This window comes from Pseudochaenichthys georgianus, chromosome 8, assembly GCF_902827115.2.
Source record: "Pseudochaenichthys georgianus chromosome 8, fPseGeo1.2, whole genome shotgun sequence".
NCBI classification, from domain to species: Eukaryota; Metazoa; Chordata; class Actinopteri; order Perciformes; family Channichthyidae; genus Pseudochaenichthys; species Pseudochaenichthys georgianus.
This window is the reverse complement of record NC_047510.2, coordinates 15,340,416-15,359,386: the sequence shown is the minus strand read 5'-3', so window position 1 is coordinate 15,359,386 and position 18,971 is coordinate 15,340,416. Positions and strand designations below refer to the sequence as shown.

Below are 18,971 nucleotides of genomic sequence, written 5' to 3'. Positions count from 1 at the left end.
TTTATGGGCCAAACCTGTTTGCTGTTAGGAATGTAACTTCTTGAATCAAAATGCTAATCTGAATGTAGTTGAACTAAATGTGGATCACACCTCTCCCTACATTGCTTGTTTGAAGTCCAGTCGAATCAAGAAAACGTTTATTATGGTTTTTTTCAATGAATTGATGGATCTATTTTCGCAAAGGCTTATGTCCCTCTGTACACAGCTGGTCCACTTTTAATTTAGTTTGAACCCTAGTTGAGTCCACAACTATCTAATGGCATGAATCAAGTTTGCCAAAGCAAGATGGACCTACAGTGAATAATGATTTAGCGCTTGTGGATATTGTCTAGTGTTACTGGGAGAATTGCAATTGATACTTAAATAAACTCTCAGTAATAATTGTTGTCACTCAGAAAAATAATAAATAAACCGTAGATGATCTAATGGTTTAGGGATTAGGTGATATCGTTTTTTGTGAGCCTCCTTTAGTTGAGGGTGAACATTTTGTCAAAGTGAATGATCAGTATTTATCAGAAAAAGTTTATTTGTTTGTAATTAGTGTTTAAAGAAACGTTTTTTCCCACAAGTCTTGATTTCCAAATATCATGTAATGCAGTCTTTCTTTAGAAACTGCCCATAAACACCATAGCCTACAGTCGACTGATTTAGCATTTTGGAGAACAATTAACTAGTGATATCCGTGGCATATCACATTACTCCACCTTTTAATTCACTAAGTTTCTCTTTTGTGGTCTGCTGCAGGGCATCCCAAGTGGACCAGATAGGCAAATATCTTGATGATGTTTACACAGATTTTCTGAAAATCTTACTAGAAAAGCCTTAAGAAGTACGCGTTGCACTATTCCTCTTTCCCTGTTAACAAAATCCTTATGGTAGCCAGTGCATTGTTTCTAAAAATATAATTGGTGTTAGTACGTCCGGCCATTTAGGCCTTCCCTCTTTACAAGCTGAATTTCAACTGTCACTGAATAATGTGCCCAAGTAACAAATATAAAGACACAGCTGACATGAGCTGAAGTGGCATCTCTTCAGTCTCCTGTGTTGCTCCTGCCAGTGACACAACGTCAGCCTTACAGGACAATACCGTTCAGGAGTCGGAAGGCTGACATCTTTGTTCTCCGCTGGGGAGCTCAAACAAAGGATGCTGGGACTTTATTTGGTATGCATTTCGGATTTATTTTGTAAGAAAATAGGTATTTTCACATGCAAATGTGTTCATCAAAGATTCTGAAAAAAAAGATTTCCCAGTGGATACCAGAATAGTACATAAAGAAATACACAGTTTACAAAAGGCATAGAAAAACACAAACACACAAATGCATGTAAGAATTAGTTTGTACTGGTAATACAACTAGATTTATTGCAACAGCCCACATGGGTGACTATAAGAAACATGTAGGGAAACACTAAAGTCCTTTTTTTCTGAACACAGACATTATTTTACATAGACAGTCAGATGCTGAGGTTGGACATTATGGTATCCCTGATAAATAGAACCACAAATTACTTCTGATACAATAACATTGTGACATTCTTTCCCTTTATAACTCCTTCAGCTACCAGGCATGAGGGATCATTTCATTTTCAGCTCCAACGTGTGTCTTACAAGGTTCTCAATTGCATATTGTGACCATGTAAAACAAAGAAAATTGGGGGAGATAAGTATTATCTTGTTAACATATCAAATAAAAAGTTAAATTCCTGCACACTGTCAGTACTTTTTTTACATTTTTGCTGAAAATGTCCTGAAATGAACCAATGTTGGACTGTGAAAATGGAAATTAGATGCTCATTATGGGTTGGGAAAAAAATCCTTGTTAATAGGCCCACACTCTTATAATACTATCTCCCAAATGCACAAAACACAGAAGAGACACTTATGATAGACTATCAGCACTAAATTAAAAAGAGCACCTTTATCCTTGGTTTGATGTGTTTGCTTGAAGGGATTTTTTAAATAAACCGAAGTGACATTTCGAAGACACCAGGTTTTCACAGGACAGTGACAATATTCAGAGGAGATTAAAAACCGTTATACAAATAAATGAAAAGCCATTTCTGTCCAGCGAGCAAACTTTTTACTTTGTATCTTATTCACTTTCTGTCTCAGTCACTCAATGCACAAAGACAACAGGACAACACTATTACACACTTAACTCTAGCACAGGGTAATCCATTTGACCAAGATGGCTGCTTGAATTCCATTCTTTTCACTTCAAAACAGGCAAGTCCTAACCAAATAACCTTAAAAAGCTGCCAAAAATGCACACTCTGAGCAGATGGGGCTTTACTTCAAGGCACCTCCCTTAAAATGCCCTTCCTATACTTTCCAAAGGGCTCTCTTCTTTGAAAGGAAGGCAGGGGATCCTACTGTTGAGTGTTGAGTGTTTTCTCTTCAACAAAACAGGGTAAAAAGTTTAGTCAAGAATCTTGTCTGTGCCGTTTTGTTTAACGGATATGTGGCGCCAATAGGAAAACCAACCAATCAGAAACACTCATTCTACTTGAGCATCCTGTTGTATTGTGCTTTGTATTTATCTAAAGGAAGCCACATCACATGTCTGTCCTCACAACTTTGCATGTCTATGGTTTGTTCAGTTAGTTACTATAGTCAATAGTTGCTGGGAAAGTCTCAGATCCTTCACTTAAGATTTTTTAAATAAAGATCATAATGTGCTAGATTTTCAGATTCATCCCCTTCCCAATTTCTTCATAAAATGAACTGTGGCTTGTTCATATGCAGCCGCATCTTGGAATGGTTTGAATAATTTGGCACTTCATGTCTTCTTCCCAAGTGGCGACATCAGCCAGTTTGTCTCCACAAACAGCTGTGGAGCAGATTTCAGAACAACATTGGAAAAAAGTAACACTGTTTATTAAAATACATTAAATACTGATACTGTAACATACAGGGAAAAGTCTGGCTTTTTTTCTTTACGATAATAAGTCACTGTATCCGACATATTATAAAAATATACTATGTCATATTTCAATTTTTTTTACAATTTGAAGGCAATTTAATACACATACCCATAAATACCTATACAACTTGGTAAAATAACTGGCTTACCTTTTACTTTATTTTACAAAAATTATTGAAAAAAAGAGTGTTTTCATAAACAAATACTTGATCAAGCATACAAATCAAATCCTATTTTGGGGTTTGTTTTTTCGTTTTAAATCCCATTCCGGAAAATGAATAAACACACCTATACAAAAAACAAGTGACGTTTACAAAAGTGTTGGCCAACGTATTCCAAAGCTACAAATATCCATGCTCTTGACAGCATAGCATAATATCTTGGCACTGACACTTGCATCACACTAACAGTGTTTGGTCTCACTATATCATAGTAATGGCTTTAAACCTTTTCCATTTCAACGTTGTGATATTGCAGCCTTGTGTATCGAACACTGTAGCGCTGAGAACACTTATCAGACACAATGCTTGTGAATAGAAAAGGAACACTACAGCTGGTTAAGATGTTGCTGGATGCAGGTAACAATGGCATCTCGTATCTACTCCCCATAAATGTTGCCAGAAGAAGATACCACCAGGGGGCACACAACTACAAGGCAGATGAGACAACAGTGGAGTGCTGAGCAGCCTTGTTCAATAGCCATGAAGAGCCTTAGAGAGAAACTGAGGAGTTGAAAAGTAAGGTATGGAAAAAGGATTGATTATGAGCCTTCTAAAATAAATCACAGGACGTTTCAGATGTAGACTGCATGAAAAACCTGCTGTACTCATCGGTTTAAAAGAAGCAGCTTGTGTAGCAGTTTTCAAATGAACAAACAAATAACAGGGTACATAATATAAACACATCAGACACTATGACACCTTCAGGAAGGCGAATTTCTCACTGCGTTATAAAGTCACTGCCTTAGGCGCTGTTTCTGAACATCATTTGATTGCGTTTACGTTGTTGTTGTTCTTGTTAAACAGTACCCTGTCTTTGCTAAAACTTGCCAGAATGTAGTGATGACATTGCATCGTATTATTATGATCATTTATTTCGATTTCCAGAAGAATAAGGATGCCAATGTAAATATTGAGACTGTCTTTGCAGAGGAGTAGCAAGGAATGGTGCTCAGCCAAATCTGTGATCAATCTGATTTGCAAGAAAACTCGTTATCATTCAGTAATTTCAAATCCCTAAGAAAGGATGAACGGGAAGACAACGGACAATAAGATGTCTTGACGAGAATAAAACATGTTAACGATACATTGTGTATATAGTTTGTGTTGGTGTGATGTTTCAAGTTAAACAGTGATAGCCCAGACAAATCTAATTGTCAGCTGCAAAATCACATCTTCTTCCACGCACCTTAGTACACAAACAGACTTCTTCTCCAGCTTGCAGGATTCTTAAAGGCACTATGGTGTGTTTAATTATCCCAAACAATTTCAACAACCTGTAATCCAGTAATTTAAATATGCAGGATCATGTCATGTTTCAGGGATTAAATCCATACAGAGGGCTTGCCCTCTCCCGATTTGCTGCTGCTGCTGTTGCTGCTACTGCATCCTCCACTGCTGCCTCCTTTCCCATGCTTGAATCTATGCTTTCTCTCTTTATGTGGCTGAGGCTGTGCCTGTATGATATTACTTTGGGGCTTGTCATCCTGGTTGTCCCCAAGCTGCTCCTCTGCCCGGTGCTGCTGACTGTATGCCTGGATAGCCGCCTCCAGTTGCTCATGAGCTTGCTGGATCATGTCTTTGTTCAACGCAACGCGGGCCTCCCCTCCAGTAGGAAAGTTATCCTCATTGCTACCAAATTGCTGCTGCTCTTCCTGGGCAATGTTTGCCCGGTTTTGCTTGCATGCCATTTTAGCGTTGCTAAGGTCTGTGTATGGCATCTGTTCTGGTTTGACCACAATGTTGTAGCCAGGTGGAGCTGATGGGGTATTCCAAGAAAAGGGGTAACCAACATAATCTGCAGGCCCCTCTCCACCCAACCCTCCCTCAGAGCCTGCCTCAGGCCCTGTCCCCCCTACTGGACCCTCCACACCTCCATTGGTGCCCAGCAATCCCAACTGGTACTCATCCTCCTGAGGTGGGCAGCGCCGACGGCGGAGAATATCACAGATGGTACCAATCCCCAAATGCAGCATCTCCCAGATATTGAGCGTGAGACAAAGGACAGTGACACCATACATAATGCGCAGAAAGATGGTCTTCTCTGTAGGCCGCGAGACAAAGCAGTCAACGCTGTGGGGACAAGGTTTCCCCGAGCACACAAATACAGGCTTCACACGGAACCCATACAGCAAATACTGCCCTGCAAGGAAGCCTGTTTCTAGCAGTGTACGAATCACCAGTTGCAAAACGTAAACCCTCATCAGCCCTTCATCTCTTATACGCTTCCGCCCATCATGGCGGATTTTGGGCCTGGGTGTTGGCTGCAATGGATCCCGCAGCCTTTTTGGCGGCTCGATCTCTGGCACCTCATAAATCATGGGATCGTCCTCTTGGTCATCCTCCGCCTCCTCGATGCCCCGGTGCTGCTGTGCTCCAAAGAACATTTTCCTAGGCTTCCTGTGCGTGTATCCCCCTCCTCCTGTTCTAACTGCAGCAGAGCCACTTCCTCCTTTGGCCTCATCCAATCGTGCAATTTTGTTGACAGCATAGCCCATGTACATGAGAGAAGGCATAGCAACCAATATAATCTGGAAGACCCAAAAGCGAACATGAGATAGAGGGGCAAAGGCGTCGTAACAGACATTCTCGCAGCCCGGCTGGCCAGAGTTGCAGACAAATTTGCTCTGTTCGTCATAGTAGATGGACTCTCCCCCAACGGCAGTGAGGACAATGCGGAAGACGATGAGCACGGTGAGCCACAGCTTCCCCACGAAGGTGGAGTGGTTGTGGATCTCCTCCAGCAGCCGCGTGAGGAAGCTCCAGCTCATGGTGTCGCTGGACAGTGGGGCAGACAGTGTCCCTCCCTCACCTGTTCACAGACTCTGGAGAAAGTAAAGGAGGAGGAAGGGGGAAACAAGAGGGAGAAAAAGGAAGACATTATGAGTTAACAGTTAATAAATGCAAATGTCCAAAACATTTTATTAATAAATAAGCAAGTTGGCAATAGGGATGATTTAATAATTGCTTTAATTAAAATCAGTGTTCTTCTCTAGCTCGGGCAATTCATAAATCCGTAATTTGATCCGTTTTATTTTGCACATGGTATACACACAAGGAAGTTCGAGCTCAGTGCCACAATGAGGTTGCTGTGAAGTTTGGGAATTTATGGGGAGCTAGAAGACGAAGCAGGGTGGAAGGAGGATATCCGTAGAAGGCAAAATAATCCAAATAGGGTTTGCTATCGTAAAATACACACACACACTTTTAACAGCCTATCACTTTTTGAAGAATAAATCCTCTTAGTGAGCCTTCTTCTGTGTGAGGTGCAGTTTTCAGGATTGTATTAACTAAATAGCATTTTGTTGTGCTTGTTTTGTGCGTGTGTGTGTGTGCGTGTGCGTGTGCGTGTGCGTGTGTGTGTGTGTGTGTGTGCGTGTGCGTGTGCGTGTGCGTGTGCGTGTGTGTGTGTGTGTGTGTGTGTGTGTGTGTGTGTGTGTGTGTGTGTGTGTGTGTGTGTGTGTGTGTGTGAGAGCTTGAGCACAGTTTAGGAAGAGAGGGACATGTTGCCTATGTAGGTTATGTCTAGGCTCCAGGCAGTCCATCCAAACCAGCAGAATCAGCAGGTGGCCACGCAGGCACAAACTGTTGGAGCAGGGAGACAGACAGCAGACCCACATTAGCTGCGACAGTGAGGCGGAACCCAAACACTGCTGTCCCTTTGGGCCGGCTGTTGGGTATGAATATGACACCTCCACAGTACTTTCCCTCTTATGAACCCACAATAGCGCATGGCTTATTGTCAGATAGACTGAGAGGAACATCGCAGCATGAACACTAGCTTGGTTTGGGGTCTAAAGGGTTTCCAGGGACGATATCCTTACCAATCAGTTGGAGAGCTTAGCCGGAGTGAGCTGCAGTTGCAGCAGGATGGAAAATATAGCTTGCAGAGACGACCATGGGCTCCCAGACCTCTGCTTTGTCTCTACAATAGGAGCAGAGAGGGTGGGAATGTTTTGAAAAGGCTTGCGATGTGTCATTTTGATCGCTGTGACCATATAAGGATAAGACTAGGACACAGAAGGAAAATATCAGGAATTCCTATCCTGCATATTACCCACATACAGTAAGAGGCCAAAAATCACGCTTCACGCTGGAGTCCTTATGAACGAGCTCACTGTGAGCATCTGTTAGCGCCTGTGCCCGACATGTATGAGTAAGCAACAAATGCGGGAATGGTGCGTGAGGCATTCACAAGGACACCGAGTCATAACAGAGTCCTTCCATGGTCGAGCTCTGTCTGACTTTTCGAGTATTACATAGTTTCATTTTTTTTACATTCCTCTACTGTGCAGCCCAGTTGTTCTTCCAATAATTTGATGTTAAACACGACCAAAACTGAAGTTATTGTACTTGGCCCGAAGAATCTACGAAACAAATTATCTAAAGATATACTAACTATGGATGGCATTAATTTGGCCTCCAGTGAGACTGTAAGGAATCTTGGTGTTATATTTGATCAGGATTTATCCTTTAACGCCCACATAAAATCAATTTCAAGGACCGCCTACTTCCATCTACGTAACATTGCAAAAATCAGGCATATCTTGCCTCAAAACGATGCAGAGAAACTAGTACATGCATTTGTTACTTCTAGGCTGGATTATTGTAACTCTTTATTATCAGGGAGTACCAAGAAGTCAGTCAAGTCGCGTCAGCTGATTCAAAATGCTGCAGCTCGTGTACTAACCAGAGTTAGGAAAAGGGACCACATTACTCCTGTTCTGGCTGCCTTACACTGGCTCCCTATAGAACACAGGATAGAATTTAAAATTCTTCTTCTCGCCTACAAAGCCCTTAATGGGCAGCGCCATCTTACCTTAAAGAACTCATTATACCCTACTGTCCTACTAGGGCATTGCGTTCCAAGAATGCAGGGTTGTTGGTTGTTCTTAGAGTCTCTAAAAGTACAATGGGAGCCAGAGCCTTTTCTTATCAAGCTCCACATTTGTGGAATCAGCTTCCAGTTTGTGTTCGGGCGGCAGACACCCATATCCGTTTTTTAAGAGTGCGCTTAAGACCTTCCTTTTTGATAAAGATTAAAGTTAGGGCTGATTAGATTCAGCCCCTAGTTTTGCTGATATAGGCTTAGTTTGTCGGGGGACATCTTACTTCTTCCTTCTCTCTGTCTGTACCTGTGTACTCTCATGTTCTGATTAACTCAGCTTCCCCACATTTCTTTCTTTTTGGTGTCTATATACGCCGGGATCTGGAGTCATGGATGATCCTGCGGTCCTGTGTCCTGGATCGCGAGCCTGGATCTTGAGTCGTGGCTGTGGTCCTGGATCATCGGTCCTGGATGGATATCCTCGTGGATTCATCTTCCTATTATACACACATGCATTTCCAAACATTTGGACTACCTATGTTGCAAATGTATTATTTTTTCAATTTACACACGGCATCTATTGCACGTCTGTCTGTCCTGGGAGAGGGATCCCTCCTCTGTTGCTCTCCCTGAGGTTTCTCCCATGTTCCCCTTTAAACTGGGTTTTCTCCGGAAGTTTTTCCTTGTACGATGTGAGGGTCTAAGGACAGAGGGTGTCGTGTTGTCATACTGATATTCTGTACAAACTGTGAAGTCCACTGAGACAAATGAAACATTTGTGATATTGGGCTATATAAATAAACATTGATTGATTGATTGATTGATTGATTGATTGATTGATTGATAATAATAACCAGATTCGGTCGCAGAAATACATTACACTGCAAAAACGTTAAACTCCTTTGATTTAATATAATTAAAGTTATTGTGCTGTTCAATGTTTGAGGGAAGTTGCTTGATTTTGAGTGCATCTCTGTCTGTTTTTCCTATATATCATGGCTGTCATTTCTGTTATTATTAATTTTATTGGACTTTTGCGAGTTAGTGGATTGAATTAGTTATGACTTACTTACTTACTTACTTACTACTTATCTATTGTTCTGATAGTGCCTTCAGGCTGAGTAGTTTTGCAAGTGCATGCTCTCTCATTTGCCGTGCAAGTTAAATGTTCCAGCTCTTTATTTAGCTCTTTAGTTTACACCGGGGGACAATTTAGTCTGATTTGGGATCTTCATGATTGAGAAAAACATTCCCAATAGTTTTACAAAATGTAATTCTTGGGTGTGATGTAACAGGGACTTTATTTAATGCAATTTTTCATTTTGAGACCCAGCTAAAAACAATCCATGCACATTCAAAAGAGTCCTTTGATAAAGCTTTATTTTTCTTTGTAGAGTTCTTAGTGATTTTGTGCACCAGGAACTGTGGTACTCCCTCCTAACCAGAAGAGGCACTCCAGTCCAGCCTGTCGTGTGCCTCGGCTTAATACTTCTGCTACCTGTGCTTCATATAACCTGCCATTTTGCTTTCTCATCCAATTAATGTCTGCGGGAGCTATTGGGCCAGTTAGGGGTAAGAAGCTCACTTTCTGCATTAAGTTACTTGTGTGAGTAAGTCTCCCGAATACCCCCCAAAAACACAGCAAGCAGGCTTTCTGTCTGTTACTCTGATATAAACAATTTGCATCAAAGTGGTGGAAATCATGCCAAACGTGAAAACATCTAAAGCACAGCAGATGTAAATTCCAAAGTCAGAATAGAACACAAGGAACACTCAACAAAGATCATGAATGTGTAATAATGGGTCATTGAACTATCAGTCTCTCAAATACATCTGAGCACATGATATAGCTCATAGCCCTTCCAGAACAGTACTAGGTCAAAGGTCAACAAGTTCACTTCCTAAGGAGTGGACTCTCTACATCAAGATCTCATGCACCGATTCAATCAGACGGTTACAAATACGGTTAGCGTCACTGGAGGGATTCCCTCAGTCATGCGATTTTATCCCTCGGAACCAAAAAGACTCACATCCAGACAGACTCACAGACAAGCTGACACACACACACACACACACACACACACACACACACACACACACACACACACACACACACACACACACACACACACACACACACACACACACACACACACACACACACACACACACACACACACACACACACACACACACACACAGTCAAAAAGAATGTGGAGTAGAGACACAATGTCCATGTACGCAAATAAACAAAAGAATACTGGGACTAACTGAGGTGCATATCTTCCACATTACTGACTCATAAAGAAGCCACAGCACTCCAGCTGGAGCGCCCAGGGGGGAGGGAGGGAGGGACACCAGTAGAATGAGCCAACCATGGAACAAATAGCAACCTCTGCGGGGGACAACTGCAGGTGAATAGGGTTCTTAACTGTTCAACGGGAAGATTTTCTGTTACTGAACACACATCATCAAGGGGAGTCCTGAGCAGTAAGAGGTGAAGGTATACAGGTCTGCCAATTCATGGTGTCTGTATATCACGATCCTGCAACAATAACTGTCCTTTAACCTGGTAAAATACCAATCTTTAGAAGCAATTGGTGCATTATAACATTAATATAAACTTTAAAACAGCCAGTTACATGAATAAAGCCTTTGAGATGAGGATTTCAGGACATTCTGTAAAGCGTAACATGCTTCAAATGTGTATCATAAAACATTATAAGTATAAGTAGTAATATGGTCTTTTGAAAGCAACATTTTGACATTTCCTTTATGAAATAGTTGAATGTTACATGTTTCATTAATGTTTCGACTAGGACGTACTCATGTAAAGGTTCACTATGCATGGTAATGCAGGTTGTCTGTGCTAGAGTGTCTGTGTTAAAAAGGCCAGTGGCCAAAACATTGTTTTAATAATAATAATAATAATATTTTTTTTAAAAATAAGATTAAAATATTAAAACAATTCTTTAATATTTTTAAAAGGGTATATATCTTTCAATTGTTTTGGCGGACTAGCACAGTATTTGTAAAAAAAAATCAGTAGTCATTTTAACTATACAATTAACACATGCAACAGGGCAAATATCCAAATTTGCAAAGCAAAAGTTGAATGGAGATCATGATGATCTTTGCGAGAGAAGGCAAAGAATAATTATGCAGATGTTAGATGTCACGAAAAATACTTGCAGAGTATCTCTGTTGAACTGTTAATAAAATGCATTTTTGATCATGGTGAAATTTGAATCTTGAAAATATTAGACTACATTGTTTGTGTACATATTACTTCTTGGCGTTGACACACAGAGAAACACACACACACACACACACACACACACACACACACACACACACACACACACACACACACACACACACACACACACACACACACACACACACACACACAATTAAATAAACGGGCCCAGGAGATAACGACTGCACGGTAAAGAAGCTTTAATGAGTGTTTGTAATGCATTAGATTTATTTTCCTCTGGATGAACTTTAATCAAGTGAATCACTCTAACAAATACAGTTATGTACAAAGGAATAGATAGTTATCTTATTCATATTATTTTGTTTCTGGTTATCAGTTCATCTCAGGCAATAGATAAGATAAATATCCGTACTGATGTGGCAGCCATTATCCATCGATCAGCTCACAGCAAACATTAACTTTTTGCCATTTTGCAGAATATGTTTGTCAGCTTGGTGTTAACATTTTCTATTTCACCTTTATGAATGAATGAAGATCTGGATGTGGATGATTTAAGTGTCTATAAGAACATCTCATTAATTCTAGTATTTCACATTAGAGCCAGTCACAAACAAAAATGCTTCCCCTGAACAAAGATTCAACAACAACAACATAAAAGAGCTAATAGAGAACTAACTGGGACCTCTGAGCGTGTTCTGTTAGGGCTGATGTTCCTCTGACTGTCATCATTTGAGGGACTTTACCACAGTGCCCTCTTCCTCTGTTCTGCCAGCAGCATGCTCCGGTTTCCCTGATGCCCCTCACAGCCTTCACCTTGTCCTGCACACACCGCACGTATCAGACTAATCTGCTCATGCAGTCGCTGGCCAGACATCTGTCCATGATAACACCCTTGAATGCCAATTCTGGGTTAAATTGTGGCCGTTATGAAGACAAGAGACACCGTACAAAACCAACAAATTAATGTCACAAAAAGGTCAGCAGCCTTTGCTTGTAAAATAACGATATGAGCGGTGATAACCACTATGACACTGCGTGTGGAAAACTGAACTTCAGCAAATGCTTGGCTTAAAAGCACAGGGACTTTCTCATATTCTCCTCCTTCTCTGACGGCTGGATACGCTTCTTTGTTAGGCACTCATATATTCAAATCATTAAGATAAATCCAACAGAGCTAAACATTTATTGCCTTTGTAAATTGCCTTTGTAGTGATGTTTACGATATCCAGAAAAGATTACAAAACGTTTAGGGAGATAAAGCACTGTGACCAGACCTTGTCTATACTTATCCCTTTCTCAAGAAGCCTGGCTCCCTTTCAATTTTAGTTTGTCTTCACTTAAAACCGCTTTCAAGAGTTTAAATACAACAACAAAAAACAATCACATGCAGAAAACAAATAAGCAGTACAATTATAAAGCAGCATACTTACTCTACTCCTTCTCTCCCAGATACCAGGTACTTTGTCCTTTGTCTCTAATCCTGAGGCCCGACATCTCTTTCCCTTTCTTCTCACTTAGCATGCTTTAAAAACAGCCCTGACTTTAAATCAACAACAACATCGAGACAGCAAAAACTATAAACAAAACACACAGCTCTGCAGACTTCTTCTCTCATGAAGAACCTCAGTGTGTGTGCTTGACCAAGTGTGAGCTCTTCCTGAAAGAGAGAGGGATGAGGGAGGCAGAGCATCTTGCATCTCTCCCCCTGGTACTCAAAATGGTCCTCACTTACACCCTCATCCCCTTACAAATACAAACTGGGTCATGGTTGGGGGTGGGAGTGTGTGGGTGGTGGGGTTGTAATACCCCCTTTGAAGGGTGAAGGGAGGGTCTGACTGAATGACAGTGATACGCTGGAAGAGGAAGTATGTGGTTTTAAGGGTAACACTAACTAATTGACGTTGTGAGACCTTTGGCCTGGCTTTCAGGCTTTAGAGAGGCAAATTAACTTAGATATGCAGGTATATTTGAATGGATACATGTTGGATAATAATTAACAAGAAATTGCAATTTAAAAAACTACATTTTCTATTTTGACCTCAAAAACCCAGCATCAGTTGGTCAAAATGCACAGAACTATTCAGAACAACGGCCGTTTTATACCAAGTCCAACGTGTCAAAGCAAAACAAATAATTGATGCCCAACATGCTGCATGTTATCAATGCCAGGAGGATTTGGGGTTCTAAAAGAAGGCCAGTGAGTTTAAAATAAACTAACAACACTGTGTGAACACACTGAAAGTCATAGAGGACATTTTTAAGTCTTTGAGATAAAAGTTGGGATTCATCCTAATAATCCTTTGACCCTAGATCTTCTAAATGTTTGATGTAAACCAGACATACTGCAGTTTCTGCCTGCAGATATAGGCCCTCGGTCATAATCCTAACCATCATGTTCAGCCTCAGCATGCCCTCAGCTCTCCATCACTCTGCCTCCTGTCCAATGCCCTTTCATTGAGTTTTAATCATGTAACACTGGGAACAATAAAAGTTATTCGTTTGATAATCCACTCACCAGCAGTGGATGCTCAAATTAGTTCTGCATGCTAACTCAGCCTCTTTCCTTATCCCTCTCCTAAGCGGACCAATGCTATCACCAAATTTCACAGATCATGCTGAGAAATCGGAGGGAATAAATCCTCTTTAAATTCATATCACGTCTATCAAAGTCCACGGCTTCTGTTTAATACATTTTGCTTTAATGTACGGCTATCACATTTTATTTTGATGAATGTGAAGTTGATAAATGCACTGTAAAATATTACCATGATTTCAAAATATTTAGCTGTAATATTTTACAATAAATTACTGTTTTACCACTTTACAGTCTTTACCTGTAATGTTCACAATATAACACTGTAATTTAGAATTTCACAGTGAAATCAATAGATTGACAGTTAATTACTGTGAATGTACAGGATCAATGATTACCAGGATTTCACAACATGTTACTGTATTATTTCACAGTAAAATACTGTATTCAGACCATCCTCTGTGATAACACAACAAATTAAGTGATTTTCTTGCTTTTATCGCTCTTGCTTGGCTTTAAATACTAATTTCTTTCTTTGGTGCAGGTTTTACTTAAATTGAAAGGGGCACCGCTGCATCTGCCTTCAAATAAACGATGCAACATATACATCTATGTAACATTTAAATTGTTGTCTTGGCTTAGTGTTTTCAGGTGCATCCTGGGCATTAATCCTGAGACGGACTCGAAAGACAAAAAGAGGCATGGCAATTTAAACCTCCATGTCAGCACATTCTTCAGATTTTTTTTGACTTTGAGTGGATGTCTGTGTAGACATGTGTTAAGTGCTCCCCTCCTTGTTTTCTGTCTCCCTGGCTCTGCCTCTGCCCAGGTGCACCTGGTCTGCCCCTGGCTCCGCCTCTGCCCAGGTGTTCCAAATTCCACTCAGCCGTGTTTATATAAAGAGAAGCTGGAGGAGAAGGATGTTTCACCTATCCTAACGCCGGAGACACTGTCCTTAGAATACCTCTTTGCCATTCTGAGCTGTAGGCCATACTTTTGCAGATGTGTTTATGTTTAGCCTGGAGGACCTGGCATTCCAGTTTCCACGGCTTTATTTTGTTTCCCATAGGGTTTATATTTGATTTTGGTTAGGCGGGGGAGTTCTGGGTCCTACGGTCCGTGGTGTGGCTGGCTCGGGTTCCCTCCTTCTGTTTGTTCCTTTTGGCCAGTCCTCCAGACCTCTTTTTGTTTTGCTTGTGTGAGCAAACGGCTGATTAAATAAATGCTCGTTACCAAGTACCGGTTATTGCGTGTATTCTTTCATGTTGCGGGTCTCAGCACAAGCCACTACCGCGGAGTAGAGGTTGGGGCCGTAACAACATTTCCAAGACACTGTGCAAATGTACTTTGCACTTCAATGGAGTAATAAAAAGTTAAAATGGGCATTTTCTTTGTTTTTCTTTGTTGATTGAGCTGATTGAATTGTGTAGTTATGGTACAATCCCAGTCAAATTTACAATATATTATCGTATTATTTAGATTTGTATATTTACAGTAAATTACTGGCTACTGTGTTGCATTACTTCTACAGTAATAGTGTGAACATACAGGTAATTACTGTAATTTATGTACAGCAAGGTACCATAATACCACAGCTCTGTACTGCTATATCACAGTAATTCCATGGGCATGGCAACTGTAAAGTCACAGTATTTAGTTGTACTTTTATTCTAATTAACTGTAAAATATTTCACAGTAATTTACTGTGAAATCCATGCAACTAGTAGCCAGTAATTTACTGTAACTTTACAGCCAAACATTTTACAGTGTGGGTAATATTGGTAATAACCTTGAATAATGTGACACCCCTTTGATATATTTTATTGAGCACTTTCTCCAGTCATAAGGATTTTTATAAAAAAGGGTGATAGATCTGATAATGATTTAGTTGTCAATCAGAATTAAGGCCTTTCCTTTGTGGCTATGAGTGTTTTGACAATAAAAAAGACCGTTTTTAGTATAGTTCACATTGTGAGCTGATAAAATAAACATTGAAACTTAATAAGGTGGGATTTTGATTGAGCTTTTGATAAATACTATCCTCTCCAAATAATGTTTGTGTTTTTGACATAAGATTGTCCAATCCCAGTTCGATGGGCATTTGATATCCCACATATTGTGTGACTTACTGTAAATATAAAAGAGTTTAGGTTGTTGTGTACTCTCTTGTATGCTACAGTAAATCAGTATTGGCCTACTATGACAGGTATACATACTTTATGTAATAATTAGTATGGATTTGGGACACAACTGCACCAGTGTTAATATAATATGGCAAATCCGAGTATTATTGCTAATAGTTTGAATCCTAAAAGATATGATCAGCTCTTAAGACAACTCTTCATAACCAATAATGCTGTAGTTTCTTCTGTTATCATAGCAGTCTCTATTAACGACAAACTGCTGACTTCCTCATATCACAACAATGTATTTGACAGAGAACCTAGTTAATGACGCGGTGCAAATCGCTGGACTCTTTACTGGCGCTGTAACATACACTCTTTATCCTTCTTCAAACGGAGCTATGATAAAATGTAGAGATTACTTTGTGTAGCCTGGTGGCCACTGAAAGTTATTCATTTTACAGGTATAAACATGAGAAAACCTGCCTCGTCTTTCAACGGGTGATAATATATATTTCAGAGCTAACTGTGGTATTTTATTCTTTGTGGGAATATAAAACACCTTCAGTGGGTCCCATCCATTCTGTAAGGGACTATATACAAAATAATTGAGAATGCATAGAGGCGCGTGTCATTTGATTACTCACAGGATATCAATGCATACATTATTCATGTCAGATTATGAAGCAGAATTTTTTTTTATTTTCTCCTACTGCTCGGCACAAAAGCAGGATCTTCACTTCTTAACATTTGAACCATCTTATCAACACTCAATCTCCTGCCATATAAGCAGCCTTAAAAAATATATACAAACATCAGTATGTCATTAAACAGACTGCTCTTAGATGGAATAAGGAGATTGGAGTTTCTTTAGTCCAATAATCCTTCAAACTGTCGGCATAAACCAAGCTAATTAGGGCCCGAGCACGAAGTGTGAGGAACCTATTGTTATTGGAGGAATTATTCTTCACTATTCTTCCCGTTCTTAGAACCCATTTTGGAGGGCCTTATGACGCTTCAAAAGTTGTATAATTTTGCACAGATGCCAGGACCGGTGAAAAATTTGACATTCTGGAGTCAATGGGTTCAAATTGTCCAACCTACTCGCTAGCAGCACCTATGAAAATCCCATTTCGGAGTTGCACCGTAAATCCGAATTACCTGAAATTGTGCACACTTATCCGTCTCGACGTGCTCTACAAATTATCCTCTTGAATATCTAAGTTCCGCGTACTTTTATTTTTTTTTAATTAGCATAATGTTCAAAACAGTGAAATATTCACTTACATTTCAATTTTTTGTTTTTCGACACCAAACTTAGTATATACCATCTTTGGAGGGTCACACACATTACCCTAGGAAATGAGCATGTTCAGTCGATAAATATGGCTGCCATTAATCAAAACGTATTTGCAAAAAGGCGGGGCTTAGAAAGAAATGCTCATAACTCATCAACAATTTATCAAAATATCACAGATTTTGGTGGATAGGTTCAGTCTGTCTTGGGGAATAGGCACACCAAAGCATTTTCATGTTGAACTATAGGGGGCGCCAAAAACACCACTAATTTATAACTCAAAATCATTTTTCGATAAAGCCGTGGGCTGTGACGTGTGTCGTGTGTCCCAAAAATCGTAATTTTTTGTTAAAATAGCTCAGTAGCGACCTCTATTGTGTGGTAGTCACATATAGTTTCTCCGAACTTCACAAATCTTGGCACACACATTCCTCATGGAATTGTGGACATATTTTTAATTGGCTTCCATTAGCCCCACCCCCCAGAAAGTTGGGAAATGATCGGAAATTTAGAATCCAGGACAAGTTCAGCCCATATCCAATGTGATGCTGAATTGTGAATAGTCGATCGCTCAAACGGAGAATGTACCATTTTTTATGATTTACATGTCACAAACTACTCCAAACTACTCGCATACAGTTTTTCCAATATTCACGAAACGCTTTATACACATTGCTATTATGATTGCGGACATATTTCAAATTTGCTTTTATTAGCCCCGCCCACCAGGAAGTTGGCCATATTGAAGAATGTGCGTTTTTCATGCATTTTAAGCAAATTTTTGCGAACTCCTCCTAGACCTAGGGAAATATATCGCATATAGTATTTCCGATATTAGGGAAATTATCTAAATAATTCCAATCCAGGACCAATTCAGCCCATATCCAATGTGATGCTAAATTGCGAAGGAATAGTTGTTTGCTTGCACACACACACACACACACACACACACACACACACACACACACACACACACACTCACTCACTCACTCACTCACTCACTCACTCACTCACTCACTCACTCACTCACTCACTCACTCACTCACTCACTCACTCACCTACTGTTGGCAAGGCTGTTGACTGTTAGGCCAGCAACGCCCTCTGCTGTCGGGACATTCAATTTGTACTTGTATATTTTATTATGTGAAGCACTATATGGTTTCATGAAAAATATCTACTTAGATTTCTCCTAAAGCATACAAATAAAGTGTGTAATGTAGGCCTGTTACATATATTATTGAGCGATATATATTATATACACTGTTCTGCTTTCTGCACTGACCTCAGTAGCTGTTTTCACTGTAAACATCGCGTCACAATGAAAGCAGTTGTATTGAAAAAAATAGCCTAACATCCAGGGGAGATTAGTGCGTAAACAAACGGTAAAGGGCAGAAAGTCTGATGCACATTTGATTATCTTATATAACTTATAATCACAACGGGAACAGTTTGCAGAGCTGTGCTTCATTGACATAAGTCCAGCCATGCGTCACGCCTCTTTTAAATATCACTGTTGGCTGAAATCGACTCCGGAGAATACATCACTGTACCCTCGGTTATAGCTCCTCCAGAGAGACTCCTCTCTCCTCTCTCCTCTCTCCTCTCTCCTCTCTCCTCTCTCCTCTCTCCTCTCTCCTCTCTCCTCTCTCCTCTCTCCTCTACATCAGTGTATCCTCGGATACGGCTCCTCCAGACAGCCTCCTCGATAATCGATCCCCGATGAGCCTTTAGCGAAATGTATTTCCCTTCGAAACGGCGTGCCGACATCCGTTTCCGGGTCGCTGCCAGAGGACCGAGGAGTCGAGGACGCGAAAATTAGAGAAATCAC

General features: G+C 40.3%; 1 protein-coding gene across 2 annotated transcripts in view; it reads right to left on the bottom strand.

The window, feature by feature from the left end:
* Positions 1-1,322: 1,322 nt before the first annotated feature.
* gjc1 (gap junction protein gamma 1) overlaps positions 1,323-18,971 on the bottom strand; it is a 42,559-nt gene continuing 24,910 nt past the window's right edge. The window contains exons 1-2 of one of the 2 annotated variants that reach the window (XM_034090025.2): positions 12,621-12,820; positions 1,323-5,967 (exon numbers count right to left, since the gene is read on the bottom strand). In XM_034090025.2, the coding sequence (XP_033945916.1) occupies positions 4,468-5,913 (1,446 nt within the window). In that variant the 5' untranslated portion in view covers positions 5,914-5,967; positions 12,621-12,820 and the 3' untranslated portion in view covers positions 1,323-4,467. Of the gene's footprint in view, positions 5,968-12,620; positions 12,821-18,971 lie in introns of those variants that run through there. The other variant, XM_034090024.1, reaches the window with a different exon arrangement.